This window comes from Parasteatoda tepidariorum, chromosome 2, assembly GCF_982258835.1.
Source record: "Parasteatoda tepidariorum strain Cologne lab strain chromosome 2, Ptep-v5.0, whole genome shotgun sequence".
Lineage (NCBI taxonomy): Eukaryota > Metazoa > Arthropoda > Arachnida > Araneae > Theridiidae > Parasteatoda > Parasteatoda tepidariorum.
In genome coordinates, this window is record NC_141756.1 from 25,788,464 (window position 1) to 25,806,718 (window position 18,255).

The 18,255-nt window shown below is 26.5% G+C and overlaps 1 protein-coding gene across 3 annotated transcripts in view; it reads right to left on the minus strand.

Moving 5' to 3' along the window:
- Tango5 (Transport and Golgi organization 5) overlaps positions 1-18,255 on the minus strand; it is a 70,424-nt gene that overhangs the window by 15,726 nt on the left and 36,443 nt on the right. For 2 of the 3 annotated variants that reach the window (XM_043048657.3, XM_087157028.1), the window contains exons 2-3: positions 4,930-5,204; positions 437-527 (exon numbers count right to left, since the gene is read on the minus strand). In XM_043048657.3, the coding sequence (XP_042904591.3) occupies positions 437-527; positions 4,930-5,204 (366 nt within the window). Of the gene's footprint in view, positions 1-436; positions 528-4,929; positions 5,205-12,767; positions 13,072-18,255 lie in introns of those variants that run through there. The other variant, XM_087157029.1, reaches the window with a different exon arrangement.

An 18,255-nucleotide genomic window follows, 5' to 3' on the forward strand; every position in this document is an offset into this window, starting at 1 on the left:
AACACACCATTGAATAATGAAAACAGATATTTTAACGAGAAATATTGCAAAAGTTAAAGAATTGAGAAAATAATCCATATTCTCTTCATAATACATTTAAGAAATAATGTTGAATTGATTAGATATAAATTTAATAACAGATATCAAAAATTCTATCTGGTTTAAAAAAAGGTTAAACTCTAGGAACCAATGTTCCACGGAATATTATCATGCTCCGTGGTGCTTTAGGGTTCTGCGAAACATCTCCAGTTGCTGCCAAACAGGGAGCAACTAAAATCAGACAGGATGATAAAAAAATATATACCATACTTTAAAGCTATTTATCTCAAAGTGAACTAAAGTGAAACTGTCATAACTATTCAAATAAGATCTTTCATAATGTACATAATTATTTTTTTTTTTATATAGGCACACATCAAAATATAAAATTGCTTACTCTTTGATGAGGACCGTCAAAATGATAGAATGTTACACTAATGGCAATGGCTAGGAGACATATAAGAACAAGCTTTTGGTGTTTGAGAAATCTAAATTAAAAAAAATAATAATAAAACTTAATGCATTCAACTAAATATGATTTAAACTTCTTTAAGTAGATAAGAATATTATCAATAAAATAATGTGTGAGAATGAAAAATTTATTACTATCAAAAATTCATGATAAACGAAATCGGTTCATAGCAAAATTAGCTTGCGGAACATTTTTTTTTTAATAGTCTATATACAGAGCCTGTGAATTTGAAGTCAAATTCTAAATGGCTTTGCTGCAAAGGGCTTAAGCTTTTACATTTAAATACATTATAAAAATATTCATATAAGGGTAAAAAAATAATGACTGCTTAAATTTAATGAAATAATTTTTCTTGAAAAAATCATGCCATTAAAATTTTTTATGTAGATACATAATACTTTTGACATTTTTAATGACTACCGTAACCATCAATATCTTGAGGTATTCTAGAAGTTTGCTCTAGCAACTGAATGTTATTTTTTTGGTGTATAAGTCTACTTTTTAAACACTTAAATTGCAATGAGAGTTGGAGGGGATCAACTTTTACACAGACAACATATTTGGATATATGGATTTTTTTCTTCAGAAATATTCTTATTATAAAGTATTAACTATCTCTCCCTGAAATCTAATCTAAAATAAATAAAAACATAAAATAAGTAACTTAAAATTGAAATTTTTATATGACAAAATAACTTTTTACACATCAGGGGTAGAAATTAGGAAAATGTAGTCACTAGACCAAAAGAACTGCAAGTAAAAGATATTACCAGTTCATATTAGTTTTGACTGGTCAGTGTTTACATGCCCCTATACATATTTTTAAAAAAGTTAGGTAATAATAAAAAATTTCAATAAAAAATTACAATCACAAAATATGCAAAACTATGATGAAATATGTTATTTTGGAGAACATACAAAACACAAAATAAAAATAGAACATTATATTCATTATTTTAGACACTGATCTGTTGGACTACTGTGTATAAGACTAGTTAAATTGTAAAAAATGAAAGACTTCATTAAAATTTAATTTATTATTACATTAATTTTTGTACTGAAGAAACAAAATTAGTTGAAAGAAACGGAAATGCTGTTGAAGATATCCATATGGGTTTGTAGAAATGATTAAGAATGTAAACACAAGCAAAATAAAAAGTCATTTAATGAGATGAAACAAAATTATAGAAGACTAAAATGTAACACTTAGCTTCCACTTTGTAAGTTTTTTTTTTATAAACAGATTCTTTTAACAAAAGAGCGAGAAAAAAATTACTGATTCGAATGACTCACTATGGAGAATATAAAAACTCACGATTTACTAATATAGTATAACATATAAGAAATTTAAAATAAAAATATTAACAGTCAGTAAAAATAAAAAACTATCATATATTTAATGCGTGAGAATGTCGGTAAGTCCAGAACAGATTCTAGTTCATAAATTTATAAAAAATTTCTTTGTCCGTAATATTTTAAAAACGATCTATTCTTAATAATTTAACTTTACAATTACACCATTATGCATCTTTATAACAGTTTTCTAAAAAGTTCAGCAACAATGACTGAGCTTTATAAAAATATTCAAATAGTGATACACAGAATAATAGAACATTGCTTCTGTTTGTAAATTGATTACTTAATAATGCAAAATATATTTAAATGCGGGGCTGTATGAGGCATTAATGTTATTGGGAATTCATAATAGTCTGAGAATCATTCTAAATCAAACTATTTATGCAGATATAAAAGTTCTCAAACTGTAGACTAAGGTAAAACAATTGTTTGCCAGCCAGTCAGTCAGACTGCAGTGTATTGAGGGTAAAATATATTGTAATAGGCAGCAGTCGAAGTGCAAATGATAAGATATAAATAATAGTTCATTAAAAGATTATCTGTCCTCGTTCCGATATTGTATTTCAGATAATTTATTTTGATACTGCAAGTAAAAATCTGACTAAAATTAGACTCCTTTAAAATGTGATAAATTATCAAATGCGTTGTTTCCAACCAATTACATTCTAATTGAGCTGTTATAGATCAATTACACAAGACCGTTACAGGCCATATTTTCAATAGTTAATTAATTTCCTTTCATTAGCACTTTATCTGGTCCATCTAAGATTAATTTAAAAATTCTATATATCAATCTTCAATGCAACATAGTCAGACCAACAGAATAAGAATAATCTTGCTCCATCTTAAAAATTTTGTGACGACATCTCTGAATATATATATATATATGAATATATATATATGAATATATATATATATGAATATATATATATGACGACATCTTTCATTTAAAAAATCGTTTAGTCTTATTTTGAGAATTTTTTATGTTTCACAATCAGAATTTTAAAGGGTTAAGATATTCAGCTAATGTATAAGCTAAATGTGTTATTTTTTTAAACAAAATTTTTTGTATAATATCATATCAGAAAATTCTCAATGAAGAAAAAGAAAGAATAATATATTTTTTAGTACATAATACAGTAGGGAACCGATTATCCGGAATGATACGGACCATCGCTATTCCGGATAACTGATTTTTCCGGTTTTTTGAATCGCTACAAAAAGTCGTTTTTTTTATTGTTAAACCCAACTAAAAAAAAAATATTTGGAAATAATCTTGAAAAAACGAAGTAATACACTAATGATTATTTCCAAAATGATGCTAGGGTAAACATCTTTCAAAAAAGGAAGAAAAATCCTAAAATCTTATTAGGAAAAAAATTTTTTTTTTGAAAAAATAGCGGTAAAAGTTATCGAATTTCGTTCCGGTTTTTTGGTTTTCCGGTTTTCTGATTTCCGGATAACGGGTTCTGTACTGTAATAAAAAAACAAATGAACAAAAATGATGAAATAAAATAAAAGTAATTACAATGTTTTATTTTTAACGTTGGAAATAATAGTTTTTAGCGTAAAAGTAAAATTAAATGTTTTAGAAACATTTTTGTGCTGGTTTAAATTAAACTAAATGCATATATACATTAAAAAAATACTTTAATCTATAATAGTTTCATTTCTCCTGCCTTTAGACTACCTGGTACAGTATTATCTCAGAAAAATTCTAAAGTTTTGAATTATAATTTTTGCAATAAAAGTTTCTCTTTAATTCAAATAGGTAAAAATTTATCAAAAGTTAAATTTTAAAATAAACAAAATGCCAATTTTAATTTATGATAAAAAGTATTAAAAACATTGCCAAGGTTACTGCAAAATATTTATCTGTTAATTAAATATCATTGAATCGAATGATAATATATAAAGAAATCTTAATTCTAGAAAAATTGAAGCTATTTTTCATAACAGAAACTTATCCTACACTTCTTTTTTTTATTTAACTGTCTTTAAACTAGAAATAAATTATGTTATTACATCAAATCTATGATTTTCTATTCAAACCAGCTACTTAATGAAGATGAGTGAAATATTTAGTTATAAAACTTTGAAGAGAAACATAATCACTTTACGCTTAATGGAAAACGCCATGTTAAGTGTTTTATTCAGGGTGAGTAGTCAAATTATTCAACAAAAAATAAGCACCTTTTAAGCACTGAAAAATATTTTTAAGCACTTTAAAAAACATCATAATTAACCCAGGTTGGAAAGTTTTTGACAATTGATGGTTTTATATTGTTTTAACAGTCTTGTCCAAAAAAAAAAAAAAATTATGGCATTGTTTTTGACAATTTTCAGAAACCAGGAAATTTGAATCATGTAAAACAAACTGCGTTTTCATATGCTACGGACTGACAATACGCCGAAATAGATTGGGGTTGAATTAATTGTGAAAACGTTGAATAGAACAATGTGAACTGTGTCCTTTTGCATAATTTGTAGCGAAAATCAACATGGTAAAGGAAAAATCTCATTTTGAAAAAGGGAAAACTAAGCACTTTTTAAAAACGCTACGCACCATGTTATTCAAGAGAATGTTTGGAACATTGAGAGGGAGGGGATGACTATTTGCATATGTCTATTACCTCTCAAGTCATATCTATGCTAATGCTATAGAAAAATCAACATAGGCGACAAAAATTCAAAATTAAAATTTTTATACATTTATTATTGATATAAGCAACAGTTTGAAATTTTGAACAAAATTTTTTACATCCAGCTTTCCATTTTAAAAACTATTTAAACCAGTTGAAGCACAAAGCAAGGAATAAGAAAATTAACAAAACATGAAACAAAAAACAATCCATATATTAACTTAAGATCTTCTAATTTACAGTTCACTAATTTGAAATTTTTAAAACCAAAATCTGAAATTTCAAATGTTTTATAAACGAAGAGTATGAAATCAAGGAAAGAATGAAATTAGTTTCAACAACTAAAATTATACAACATACTGAATACAAACTTTCAACATTAATTTTGACAAAATTATGAGCAATGAAAAGAAATCTTACTGGGTTCCATATTCATAAAAATCTATGAGTAACTCTTTTATAAAATACTGAAGAGTAGTAAAAGGCTGTTTCCACAAGACTAAATTTTTTCGATCTTCTCTGACGGCAATCCATTGCTTGTGTTGACTGGATAATGAACTTGGATCATATTGCATAGAAAATACACTATCAAGTCCTCCATTAGACGTTACACTTTCGTAAGACTTCCTCGATTTTACACTAGGATCTGAATTTTCAGACATCTTCACTTTATCAAATTTTTCTAATCGCTTTACCTGAAAGAGAGAAAATATAGTATAACTCATAAATGTAAGAAAAATAATCATCCACTCATTGCGAAGATTTTAAAATCAGTACTTTTATCAAAATAATTGTCGAATTCTGGGCAGTGGTATGAACAAAACTAAGTAAGGTTGAACTCCGACCCACCCCAGGGGGGTATACGGAGATAAAAGTAAAATTATTACAATAAAATTTCTCTAAAAACTAAAGTTACAGTAAAATTTCGCCAAATGACAGTGGTGGTGATCAGTTAAAAGTGGATTAACAATAAAGTTTGACAATTAAAAACATGTGTTAAAGGCAATGAAACCCAATAGCGCCGGTGTAAATGTCGAGAATTAAATGATTATAATAATAAGGAAACAAGAGATAAAAAATCTCAAAACTAAAATCAATGAAAGCTAAAAGTCCAAATAGTAAATGTCTAAAAGTAAAAGTCTGACTAGAAGTCTATGAAGTCTAAAATCAAAAGTAGATAAAAATTCAAAATGTAAGGCTAAAAGTTGATTAGTAAAAATTAACGATGACATGCTCTATTGTTGGTTCATGACTGGGGCCAGTTGATCTGGGGCTAGAATGTCCTCGAGGGTTAAAACAAAACTAAATCAAACATTGCAGGAGAGCAACCTGAAGGGTTTGTATACCTCAGAACCACCATCTACTCAAGCAATATTTTTCTTTAAATTTTTGCAAAAAAAAACTGTTTGGGGTACTGGCAATTATAGTTGCGCAGACAGGTTGAAATATTTTCCAATTATGTATTAAATAACAGGGGTCTACCCAGGCCTAATTTGCTACCGTTTAGCGGTACATTGACAAATTCAACTTTAGGAAAAACGGTAGTTTCACAAATTCAACTTTACGAAAAACAATAGTTTCACAAAATACTTTTTCTTAAAATTAAATTTTTGTCTCCCTTAAGAAACAATAAATCTATATTTTTACCATGTTTTTGCGTTAAAATTTTATTTTTGCATCCCTTAAAAAACGATAAATTCATATTTTTGTGCTGATTTTACAATATAATTTTTCACAAATTATGTCTAAATTTTCACAAAATAGGTACCTCTCAGAAAAACCTAGACAGACCCCTGAATAACTATATAGAACAGTGGTCTGCAATCCAACTCCTGCAGGGTTATCTATTGAGCTATGCGAAGATAGCCCCCGAAAATGAGGAAAAATCAAAAATTCGAACTACTTTTTGACCATAAATGACCACCTTTTAATTTTTTTTTTACCACCCTTATTTTGGACATAATCCTGAAAATTAAATTTGGGGGCTAACTTCGCATTTTTACACCAAATAATTAAAAATTCAATTTTTATAATGTATTCGTTTGACCAGTTTGAAATTTTTTTTGACTACCCTTTGTATTTTTAAGCATTTATTTGGCGTAAAAATGCGAAGTTAGGCCCCGAATTCAATTTTTAGGATTATGTTTAAAATAAGGGTGGTAAAAAAAAATTTAAAGGTGGTCATTTGTGGTCAAACGAATGTAGTTTTAGTTTTTCCTCATTTTCGGGGGCTATCTTCGAGAAGCTTATCTATTGACTTACTGGGAAAATATTGAACTATCCTATCCCTAAATGTTTTTATTTTCTGTATTCAAGGATTATGAGTCATTTAAAATAGAATATGACCACTAGCAAAAATTTTTTTTTAATGTTGGAAAAAAGTTTTTTTTTTTTTTTTTTTGCTTATTTAAAATTTTTTTTAAATATTTTAAGACCCAAATTGGAAGAAACCAATTCATCGACATCCAATTCAATTCAAACCAATTCATCATCAGCAATTCACCGACATCCAGGGTTTGAAAAAACCCGGGGATTTTTGAAAAAACCCAACCCGCCTGGGTTTTATTGAAAAAACCCGGGGAAAATTGGGTTTTATTTGAAAAAACCCGGGGAAAATTGGGTTTTTTCATTTAGTGCTCATAAATTTTACTGTGAAAATATTTTTATTTATTAAATAGTATTGTATAAGTAAACACTAAAATTTCATCCGACTTTTACCTGTAATAAAATTAAACTGGAATAAATATTTAATGGTCTTCAATGTTTTTATAATACGATTAATAGAAAGTGAAATTAAAATTATGCATAATTATAAAGAGTATCAGTTACTTGTCCCTTTTTTCAAATATTTAGATAAATATATGCATTCTAACTTTATAGTTTCAAAAAACAAATTAATCTTAAAATTATTAAAAAGCATATATAAAAAGTTATAGCTCATTTTTTTAAAATCAGATAATAAAACTTATTTGTTTATTGTTGTTTAATGTATCACTTAATAAATTTTTGTTTGTTTGATTTCAATATTTTTAAACATGATTAAAAGAAACAAAATAAATTGTATTCAAATGAAATCTTAAAAATATTTAAAAAATCTTAAAAGTAATATTTTAATTTTTAACTGTTTTTTAATTGTGATAAACTTTCTCCAAATAGTTAAAAATTGTCAGCAGATGTTAAGAGTTAACTTAAAAAAAAGGTCAATTTTTTCCTTTATTATTATTATCATACAACAGATTCAAAGTGTCTACATTTCTCTCTTAGATGGCAATACACTTTTATGAGTTTTGTAGCTTTATCTATTTCGAAGTTTACTCTGCACCAAACCGAAAGTTGAAAAGTGTCTTTCGATAGAGACAGAAAATGCTGGTGCTGAGTGCAAAGAAAAAAGAATTGACAGAAATTTTGTGGAAGCTAGGAATTTTATTTATTTACTTATTTATTTATTTTTTTGCCATAATTTTCCACTATTTTTTGATGAAAACTGTTCAATAACAGTGTCAAGCATCATTGATTTTGGAAAGTATTCAGGATCGGAAATTTTGGATGCCATAACACGTGGCAGAAATTCTGGATGATGCTTAGAAAGACAGCTTTCTGCTAATTGGTCTTGTTCATCATTTAAAAATTGTCCCCTTGTTTCGGGATCCAGGATGCATATGCTGATAAATGATGTGGCTGAACAGCCTGATCTTTTAACAAAATGTTTATGGGATTCTAATTCATCACACGATAGTAAGTTAATTCATATTTCAACAGGTTCTGAAATTGAAATGTTTTCTGGTTGAAGCTTTTTTAAAGCTTCAGAAACAATTGATATCTGTTTTTCCCAATTGATAGTTTATTGGTAAAGCCCAACATTATTTAATTTTTTTGACATATAAAATTGTTCAAGAACAATCTCTTCATATTTATGGTAATTATTGGCAAAAGTTTTTACGCGCTCACAATATGAATTCCACCTAGTATCATTGGTCATCAAGCAGTTTTTTTCATTTGCCCATCCATGTGCTTGATGCACATTTCTAAAATATTTGTTAACTTCAACGATAGGTCCAATGATAGTATTAGGAGATACTTCTTTTTGAACCAAATTTAAAAAAAAAAACAATTTGTGAAAAAAACCACCAAGTGGGTTTTTTCAAAGTGGGCCCACTTGGGGAACCCTGGTTATATGTATTTTATATTAAGTTTAAATGGTGCATTATCACTAATACATATTTGAATCTTCTTTATTTTTAAGTACATTACGTTTCATAATTTTTTAACTCAAGAATTATAAAATATAAATGCAGTAATATAAAAGGAACAAGTTTATTAATCTTTTTGTTTTCACACACATTTATTTACTATTTTTATTAAACATATGGATATTACCCATTATAAAATTATAATCTGTAAATATTTATAATCAGTAAAAACTAAAATTTCATCTGACTTGAGTTAAATAAAAAACTGAAATAAATATTTAATGGTCTTACATGTTTCTATAATAAGATTAATAGAAAGTGAAATTAAAACTACGTATAATTATAAAGAGTATCAGTTACTTGTCCCATTTGTTTTCAAATAATTAACCCTAGAAAAGGATTTCATTTTTAGATAAATAATTTTAAAAAGTTCTCCTATAAAAAGTTTTAGCTTTTTTTTTTCTTAAGCTAGAAAATAAAACTGTTTAAATTTGTTAATGTATCACTTGGTAAAAAAAGAAAAAAATTGTTTCTTTTCAATTTTTTTTAATATATTATATTATTATATTACCTGTATGTATTATATTACCTGTTTATTAATATATAAAGCATGCAACTATAGTTGAAAAATTGATCTTTTCAGACTATATTATTAAAATTTTTATTTGATTTAATATCATTAAAATATTACTTTTTTGAAAAAACCCACTTGAAGTTTTCAATAGCACCTACTATAAAAATTATATGAATATTTGAGTTTCTTTTACTTTACTAATATTAAAAACTTAATCATATAAATCATGCAACTCTATTTGACAAATTTATGCTGCACAATAAATTATATAAAAATAAATGTGAAACAATAAGTTCTAGTAAAAAAAAAAAAAAAAAATTTTTTTGAAAAAACCCACTTATCGTTCCAAGTGGGTTTTTTCAAGGTGGGCCCACACAATAAAACCCGGGCGGGTTTTTTCAAAGTGGGCCCACTTGGCGAACCCTGCCGACATCCCTTTCAACCACTGATTGATATTTTGAATAAAGAATTTAAAAACATTCACTTATGCTCCATAAATATGGAAACGTGATAAAACTAAATAATAATTAAACGTTTTAAATAAGCTTACCTCTTGACAGTTGGTGTGCTTTATATTTCTGCATTATTTATAATAGTCATTATTTAGATTTCGAACTATAACGCAGTTTACAAATTGTAGCATTAATATCAATTATTAAGATGAAAATTTCGTGTTTTCTTATTTATTATTACAAATTTCAATGTAAAAGAACAGGGATATTCAAGACAATGTTTATTTTCAATTAAAAAAGATTTAAAATTAATTGAATGATGAAAAGGATTAAAATTGATAAATAAACTGCATAAGGATAAACGCATATAACAGTATAGATGTTTTAGTTCTGTTAGAAAAACAAAAACTAAAATACTTTTGAAATTTATTTTAACATAGTTGATTTTTAATATAGTAATTGCAACATTACTGACTAATAAGACATTATTGACATATTGCAACATTAAGAAAAAAATATATACCTTCTAAATATTTTAAATGAATTTTAAAAAAATTTTTTAACATAGTATTTTTTTAATATTTTTTTTCAACAGAAAATTAAACTGAAAAGATAAAATTTAGAAAAGCACTTAATTTCCATTGATACTTTTGACTGTAGCAAGCATTAAGTATAAATAAATATACAAGTATATAAAAATAAAGTGTGTGAAATTTTAATTCTCTCAATAATTACATGATTTAGCTGATTTTAAAAACAGAACATTGAATTAATAATTTTACATTTTATTTTAAACATTTGTAGTGATTTTATCGTAAATGTATTCAGAAAGATTTAATTTACATAAACATTTTTGTGGAAACTAATTCCACATAAACATTTAAAAATTTTAAAATTATGTTTATTTAACATGAACTAATTCCTATAAGCCACTCAACTCAAAATTTAAAAAAATGTGAGAAATTTTTTTTTCGTATTTTCTAACAATTAAACTGAAAAAATTTATATAAATACAAAAAAATTTACTTATTAAATAGAATTTTTTAAAAAAAGAAACAAAGATTGCTGTTTTAAAAAATAGCTTGGTTTTTTATGTTGTTTAAACCAGTCAAGCCTGTTTTTTTTTTATGAAAAACAATTTAGATAAGACTCACTTGGAAAAAAAAACGTGGCAGACTACTGATATGGAACAAATAAACAAGTCAATAAGAATATAAAAACAAATTAAGCGTAGTTGTAGGAAAAGAACATTTTAAACTAAATAAGTTTATCTTTAATTGGAAAAGATGTTTTGTAAACAACTTTTTTTTCCACAATATTTTTAATGCCTTAATTCACCAAAATGTCAATTACCTTGTTTTTAAAAATCGAAGATTTTTTGCAAACAGTTTCTTGCTGGTGTTAAACTTTCTAAACTCAAATTGTTTATAAAGAATTAATATTTCCAGAGCTAAAATTTCTTGAAAAGCTAATTAACTAGTTTATAATATCCTAAAACAATGCTTTGGAAACAGCTTCTTGTAAGTATCAATAACTAAGAAAAAATTTTAAGATTAAAAACCATAGTCTAAAAAAATTAGTTCTCTGGAGTGTTTTAAAAATATGTTTAATTTTTGTAAAAATTTAAATTTAATGAAGCTAATAATATAACAACACAACAGATAAGAACTGATAGTGATAAAGTTTTTATTAATTGTGATAAAGTCTAATGTTAAGTTTGAATTTATAATTAGTTTTTTTTTTGGCTAATATTGAAAAAACATTTTACAATACACCACAGGATAAAATAACTGGATCGAGAAAAAAAACAATGCTATTTTATTAAAATAATTAAAATAAAAAAATTAAGATCATTTGTAGTTTAAAAATTAAACTATACAAATAACAGGTGTAATTAGTCTTTTCTACCTCTTGAATTTTTATTACTAACACATCAACATCAGGATGCGTTAGTAATTACAAATCATATAAAATTAGATTTCTTAATGTATATATACATTTAAAAAAAATCCTATTAAAAAAAAAAAACATATTATAAAACTGAAACTTATTTAATGCTAATTTCATGAATTTAGTAAGATATGCTAGCTTTTTACATTCCTTATAAATATCTCATAATTATTTGAGCTAAACTCAGGTGAACATTAGAGTAATGTGGTCAAGGAATGAAAATAGAAAATTAAAGAGCCTGTTGGATAATAGAGAGACAATTGCTAATTAAACTTTTAAAAAATAGGTATACATATCCTAAAATCATGTACATTATTATACCAATAATGGACATTATATTAATAATATACATTATTATAATAACAGTGTACATTATTATAATAATGTCTTTTATTACGTAATAAAAATTTAAAAACTTTATAGCATTCAATATCATCTTAGCTTAGATACATAGTTCTTTCAAAATTGTCATTTTTCTTTCATATCATTTAAATTGTTATTAAATTGTAATACAACCATTAATTAGAAAAATATAGTATAAGAAATTTAGCTTTAGCAGAGCTATGTCACTGACAATATCCCTTTTAATGAATAAAGCAAGTGATAGGAAAGTTTTCAAGGAACTTAATAAACGTCAACATTTGATTCATCACTATTGCGACATCTTTCCATATGTGCTTTGTTAACTAATGTCAAATGAAACTTTAATAAAAAGAAGTATCTTCTCAAATAACTCACTGTATCTATAAGAGAATTAAAATTGGTGAGTTGACAAAATTTAATAAATAGAAATGTTTGCTGAATTACACGACGACACGGATTATCAGGACAAAAATTTATTAAAACACAAAATAACTTACGTAATTCGCAATACCTTAGATAATTAAAAATACAGTTAGTTTTAAAATTTACCTAATTGTCACTTACTATTAAATTAGTATAAATAAAATATTAAAAGTAACATTAAAAACATATGTAAAAAACAAATAAATAACTGTCATGAACTATACAAAATTAAAAAACAATTTTGCTTAGATATCTCAATATAAATATATTAAAAATACCATAAAAAAATTAAAAGTATATACTCACAACAAAATAAATCTATCGAAGAAATTAAATTAACAAGTGTTCGTAGCATATAAACTGAATTTTTCAAATAAACAAATAAGATACATCCTATTTACACTAAAACTGGAATGCTAAAGGGACAAAAGCTGTTGTTTGACAGTTATTAATCAAGCCATGTGAAATTAATCATACATTCTTCCGGTCAAAGTTTATTAAAGGACCAAAAAAAATTTAAATCGGAAGACACTTTCGAAAATTTTATCAACTTCCTCCGGCAGAAGATTGTACTTTGTGGCTATCTATCTGTTCCATAGCTCTCGCCAAGGATTCGCCACCAAAAACGCCGGTTACGCCGCCCTGCTGGCGACTGTTTAAGACTGACACGTCACCTGATTTTCGAATCGACGTCATACCGAGTCGATTGAAGCGAAACAAAAAAGAAATTTATATCCTTTCCTCCTTTTTTTTTCTCTCGATATTGTAGATAAAGATAATTGACGAATATTTCATAATAATCATCTGTAAAAAATGTGGTTTTAAAGCATATAATTATACTGTATTTTCCTGTTCACCGAGAATGCTTGATGAATACATTGTTTTTGTTTCGAATAATTATACAGTTTAGTTTTCGCTTTCTTTTTCTTTTTAGGACCGCTCTTAATGGAAATTTGAAGTGAAGTTTGAAACATTTTATTTATAATCGAAAACTTAAATTTATAATTATTATTTTTCGCATCTAGTATTTCAATGTAATCTTTTCTTTTTTAATATTTTATAATAAAAAATATTTATTAAAAATAAATTGCTGATAATTATAAGTTCTAATTATTTGTTTTTTTCTATAAATGTTATGCTTTCATATTAGATTAATTGAAAGGATGGAAAAAAATTATATCCTTTCTTCCTCCTTTTTTTTTATTTATTTATTTTATTTGCTTATTTATTTATTTTTTAATATTAGATAAAAGATAATTTACAAAGATTTCATTATACAAAGCTTATATTAATTCTACATTTTCCTGTTTTAAGATACTTAAAATGCTTGCTGAATTTATTATTTTTGCTTCTAAAAATTTTCCAGTTTTCACTTTTTCTCTTCTTTTTTTTTCCACTTTTTTTTTTTATTGTTTGTTGATAGAGATTTGAAATAAAGTTTGAAACATATTACTTAGAATATGGCAACTAATTTAAATTTAAAATTTGTTTTCATCTAATATTTTTTTTAAATATTTTATTATAAAAAAATTATTATAAAGGTATTACTCATTATTATAAGTTCTAATAATTTGTTTTTTACAATCTATTTCAGACCTTTTTTTATTACTTATTTTCAATTGAAAAATAATTCAACAAATAAAATAACATTAAAAATTATTCATACGAAGTAATCCAAAATTTTATATTTCAATATTACGAGTTTATCAGCCTATTCTATAAGAAAAAAAAATCTAAACTTAATTGTTTTGCTCAGTTGGTATAATGCAAAATTTCCACAAACTTTTTTTTTTCAGTTCTTATCGAATTTCTAATTACTTAAAAACTTTTTATTTTCGCTGAAAACACTGATCAGTAATAATACATAAAATTTATTTTTAGTAATGCATTAGAATTTTAAATAGTTACTCTTTTTTCCATATTTTAATTTCATCCGTTTGTTGAGTATTGTTTTACATAGTAAATAAAAACCACTATTTACCGTTTAACGATTATAAACGGAAACTGAAAAAATAAAAAAGTAATTATAACTAAAAATAAAGAGGAACGATAACTGATAAATATCGTTAAATAAATAATTAAAAGGAAACACTGTGACAAATTTTATTAATTATCAGCTGATGATAGACAATTTATCAAATTTTCTTTGTTAATCAAGCTCTTATCGTATGACATAACTAACCAATAAGAGTGCACTCACAACATTGAGAAACGATTTCAGACCATTTTCTTTTTATGTTGTATAGAGATTTAAATAATTTTTCAGATGTGACCTATCTTTTTGACACAACTAAACAGTGGCAGAAATGAAAATAACTTTTAGATATTTTTTAGACGGATCATAGGTTAGAGTCTCCTGGCCGTCACGCTAACCGTGGGAGGATTTCTGGTCTTCCTCTCCATGTAACTCAAATGTGGGCAAGTTCCATCAAAAATCCTCCACGAATGGAAATTTTTCCCGATACTTGATCCAGGAGTTCCCTCGTCTTCTCGATTGGGTTTAAAATTACAAGGCTACGGAGTTGAACATTAGTAGTTATAAACCCAAATATTGGGTCTGATTTTCAACGTCGGTTATAAAATAAAAATATCAGGAGGCAAGGGCGCCGGCAGCGGGGTGCAAGGGGGTGCACTTGCACCCCCCTGGCTTTTTTTTTCAAACAATTAAATAGATACTGAAAAATTATGTAATAAAATTTTTTTATTAAACATAATTTTATGGAAAAACAAATAAGTAATTATTGATACATAACAATTAAAAAATTGTTTAATCAAACAAGAATTGTAATCGTCTTGTTTGCTGTCCAAATCTGTTTTTAACTTTTTCAATGAATTCTGAGTCATCTTTGATTCTTTTCTTATGCACACTGAGCATTCACAAACTTGGCAGATATCTAAGCTATATTTTTAAATTTCATTTATTAAAATGTAAATAATATTACATTTTCTATTAGTTATTCAGTTTAACAAAGGTGTATAACACAAGCTGACTTCTCGCAACTGTAAAACTTTATCAACACAATAAATAATGTTAAGCGTGCACAAACACGTTAGTATACGAAACTACTGTTTGTAGTTATTTGTGTTTCAAAGTCAGTAGCTATGCCAGCGCGATCGCCTCTGGGCAAAATTTGTAAGTACAAGAAATTCGTACTTTTTTTTAAATATCTTGCTAACAATGAAGAAATGTATCTTGAAAAAATGAACAGATGAAAGTATATGTAATAACAAAACAAAATGTAATAGCAGAATATTTAAATTTTTTTTCGGGGGGAGGGGAGGGTAGTTTGTTAGAGGGTTGCACCCCCTTTTATATTATTCTGCCGGCGCCCTTGTCAGGAGGGTTCAGCTTTACGGTAAAACTCGTTACATTATGAGTAAAACAATCAAATGCATCATTTATGTATTACTATTAAGTCCGAAATTTGATAAATAACGAGAATTCACCAAAACGATTATGTATATCGACATTCATTGGAATGTGTCGACATTCGTGTATTTTAGTCTTTTCCCAGTAATATTTTTAAAGTCATCGAGTAAAAATAGTACTACTTTTGCTATCAATTGATTTGGGTTTCATGGAACATTAAAGATTTACACACTTGATAATATATAGAAGCAATTCTGTAGGTCAACAGTCGGGTCAAAAACCTAAAAACATTCAAATAATTAATTGAAACTCAGTATTTTTAATTTTTACGGTCTAGCAAATCTCCATTTTTAAACATGTGATGGAGGTTGAAGGTAAGACTCGATATATAACAGTAAAATAATCAAATATAATAACATGTGAAAACCCGAAATTTGATAAATGTTGAACATTCACTAAAGCGATCATAGGAATATCGACATTCACTAATTTCGGTCTTTATATATAAACATCTTTTAAAGTCATCTAGCAGTAATAATACTACTATTGCTATCCATTGATGTGGGTTTCACGGAACATTAAAGAGAGATCGACACACGTGACAATATCCAGAACAACTCTGTAGGTCAGCGGTCGGGTCAATAACCTAATGACAAGTTTATCTTATTTTGAGAAATTAGCAAGAGTACTAAGCATAATCTTATTTAGCTGTTTATATCTAATATATCTATCTATCTAGAATATATTATATATTTAACGGTGAATCTATATCTCCTTAAGGTTTTTATTAATTTAGCAAATGACTTTTAAAAATTTGATAATTCTGAAACGATTTCGCTCAAATTTTGCATTTTGTCATTAAAAATTACATACCTGAAAAAGATATGAGCATTTGTAGATCGTAGGATTCAAACATTTTTTTGAGATTAATTAAATAAAATAATAAAAAATAATTAATAATTATTTAAAATTAATTTTTACATGGAATTGGGTATAATATGAAAAAAACACAACTACTTCGATTTAGTAGGAACAACATATGACGCAATGCTAAACGAATGGAATTTAGTTGTTGTTTATTTAGTTATTGTTATTAGTAGTTGTTGTTATTTGTTTTAGTTATTGTTGTTTATTTAGTTGTATTTAGTTTCAATAACTTTTCTTTATAATGCAATAAAATCTGGCGAGCAGCTATTTAAACGATCGAACACTTCGTTTGTTTATTTGTGGCTTGAAGTTAGGCTCGCAGAAAATGCCGTTCATGGGTTAAATTTAGTAGGAAGAACAGAACCTGTGACGTAGGCTATATTATACCGAATTAACTTTAGAGAAACGAACTTTATAAGTGTTTGCAGAAATTTTACGATTCACTGAAAAAGTTCTCGAGGTATAACAACTTCTGATTGCTCTCTTGACCAAACTATTGATTATGAATTAGGATCATATTTTCCAGATTAGAGCAAAGATCAACTCCGAAAACTTGTAAATTGATAATCACGAATGTAATTCCATAAAAAAAAAGTGTTTATTCAGACGAAGTACGTATTTTTGTGCCCGATTTTGTACATTGAAATATCGTCTGCTCAAATTTATTGACATGCATCAAGTACTCTCAAAGCATCAAGATTGAGTCCTAGTACATGAAAATCCGATCATTTGATCGAAAGTTATTCACGGTTTTGACTTTTTTTTCTTTGCGTACAGTGCAATATGTTTATAATTTTAAAAAAATAAATAAATGCAAATTGAAATTTGCTATACGTTTCGTTCTAGAAAATCTAAAAAAAAAAGGCGAAACGAAAAAAGAATATTGTGTGTTCTTTTACAATCAAATCACTGTAGTAGTTGTATTCTTTTCTTCGTATTTAACCAGTTGTTAGTTTTAAAAGCTTTAATCACGAAGTTATTATTTGAACATGCTCCATATGATCAAAAATTGATATAATTAATTGGAATTTCCGTGTTTCTGTACATTCTATAAAAAGGATATCTCGGGAAAATATAGCGAATTATAATTTCAAGTCCACGAGTGGGTACATAAAACTTAAATTTAAGGGGGAGACTAAAAGAATAACAAGAAAAAAATTAAGTAAGTAAATAAATATACTTATTAGTAATAAAATATAAGAAAACATTCTATTTTTTTTTATTACCGGTGTTGAACAGCTGACTCATTTTCGATTATCAAGGTTCAACTTCGTAGCCTTTATAACCGTCGGTGAACCGCAGACCCAATTTTCGGGTTTAAGACTACTAATGTTCTACTCCGTAGCCTTGTAATTTTGAACCCCATCCAGAAGACAAGAGAACTCCTGGATCAAAGATTGGGAGAAATTTGTCCTCGTGGAGAATTTTTTGATGGAACTAACCAGCATTTGCATTACACGGAGAGAAGGACCATGAAATCCTCCCACGGTTAGCCTG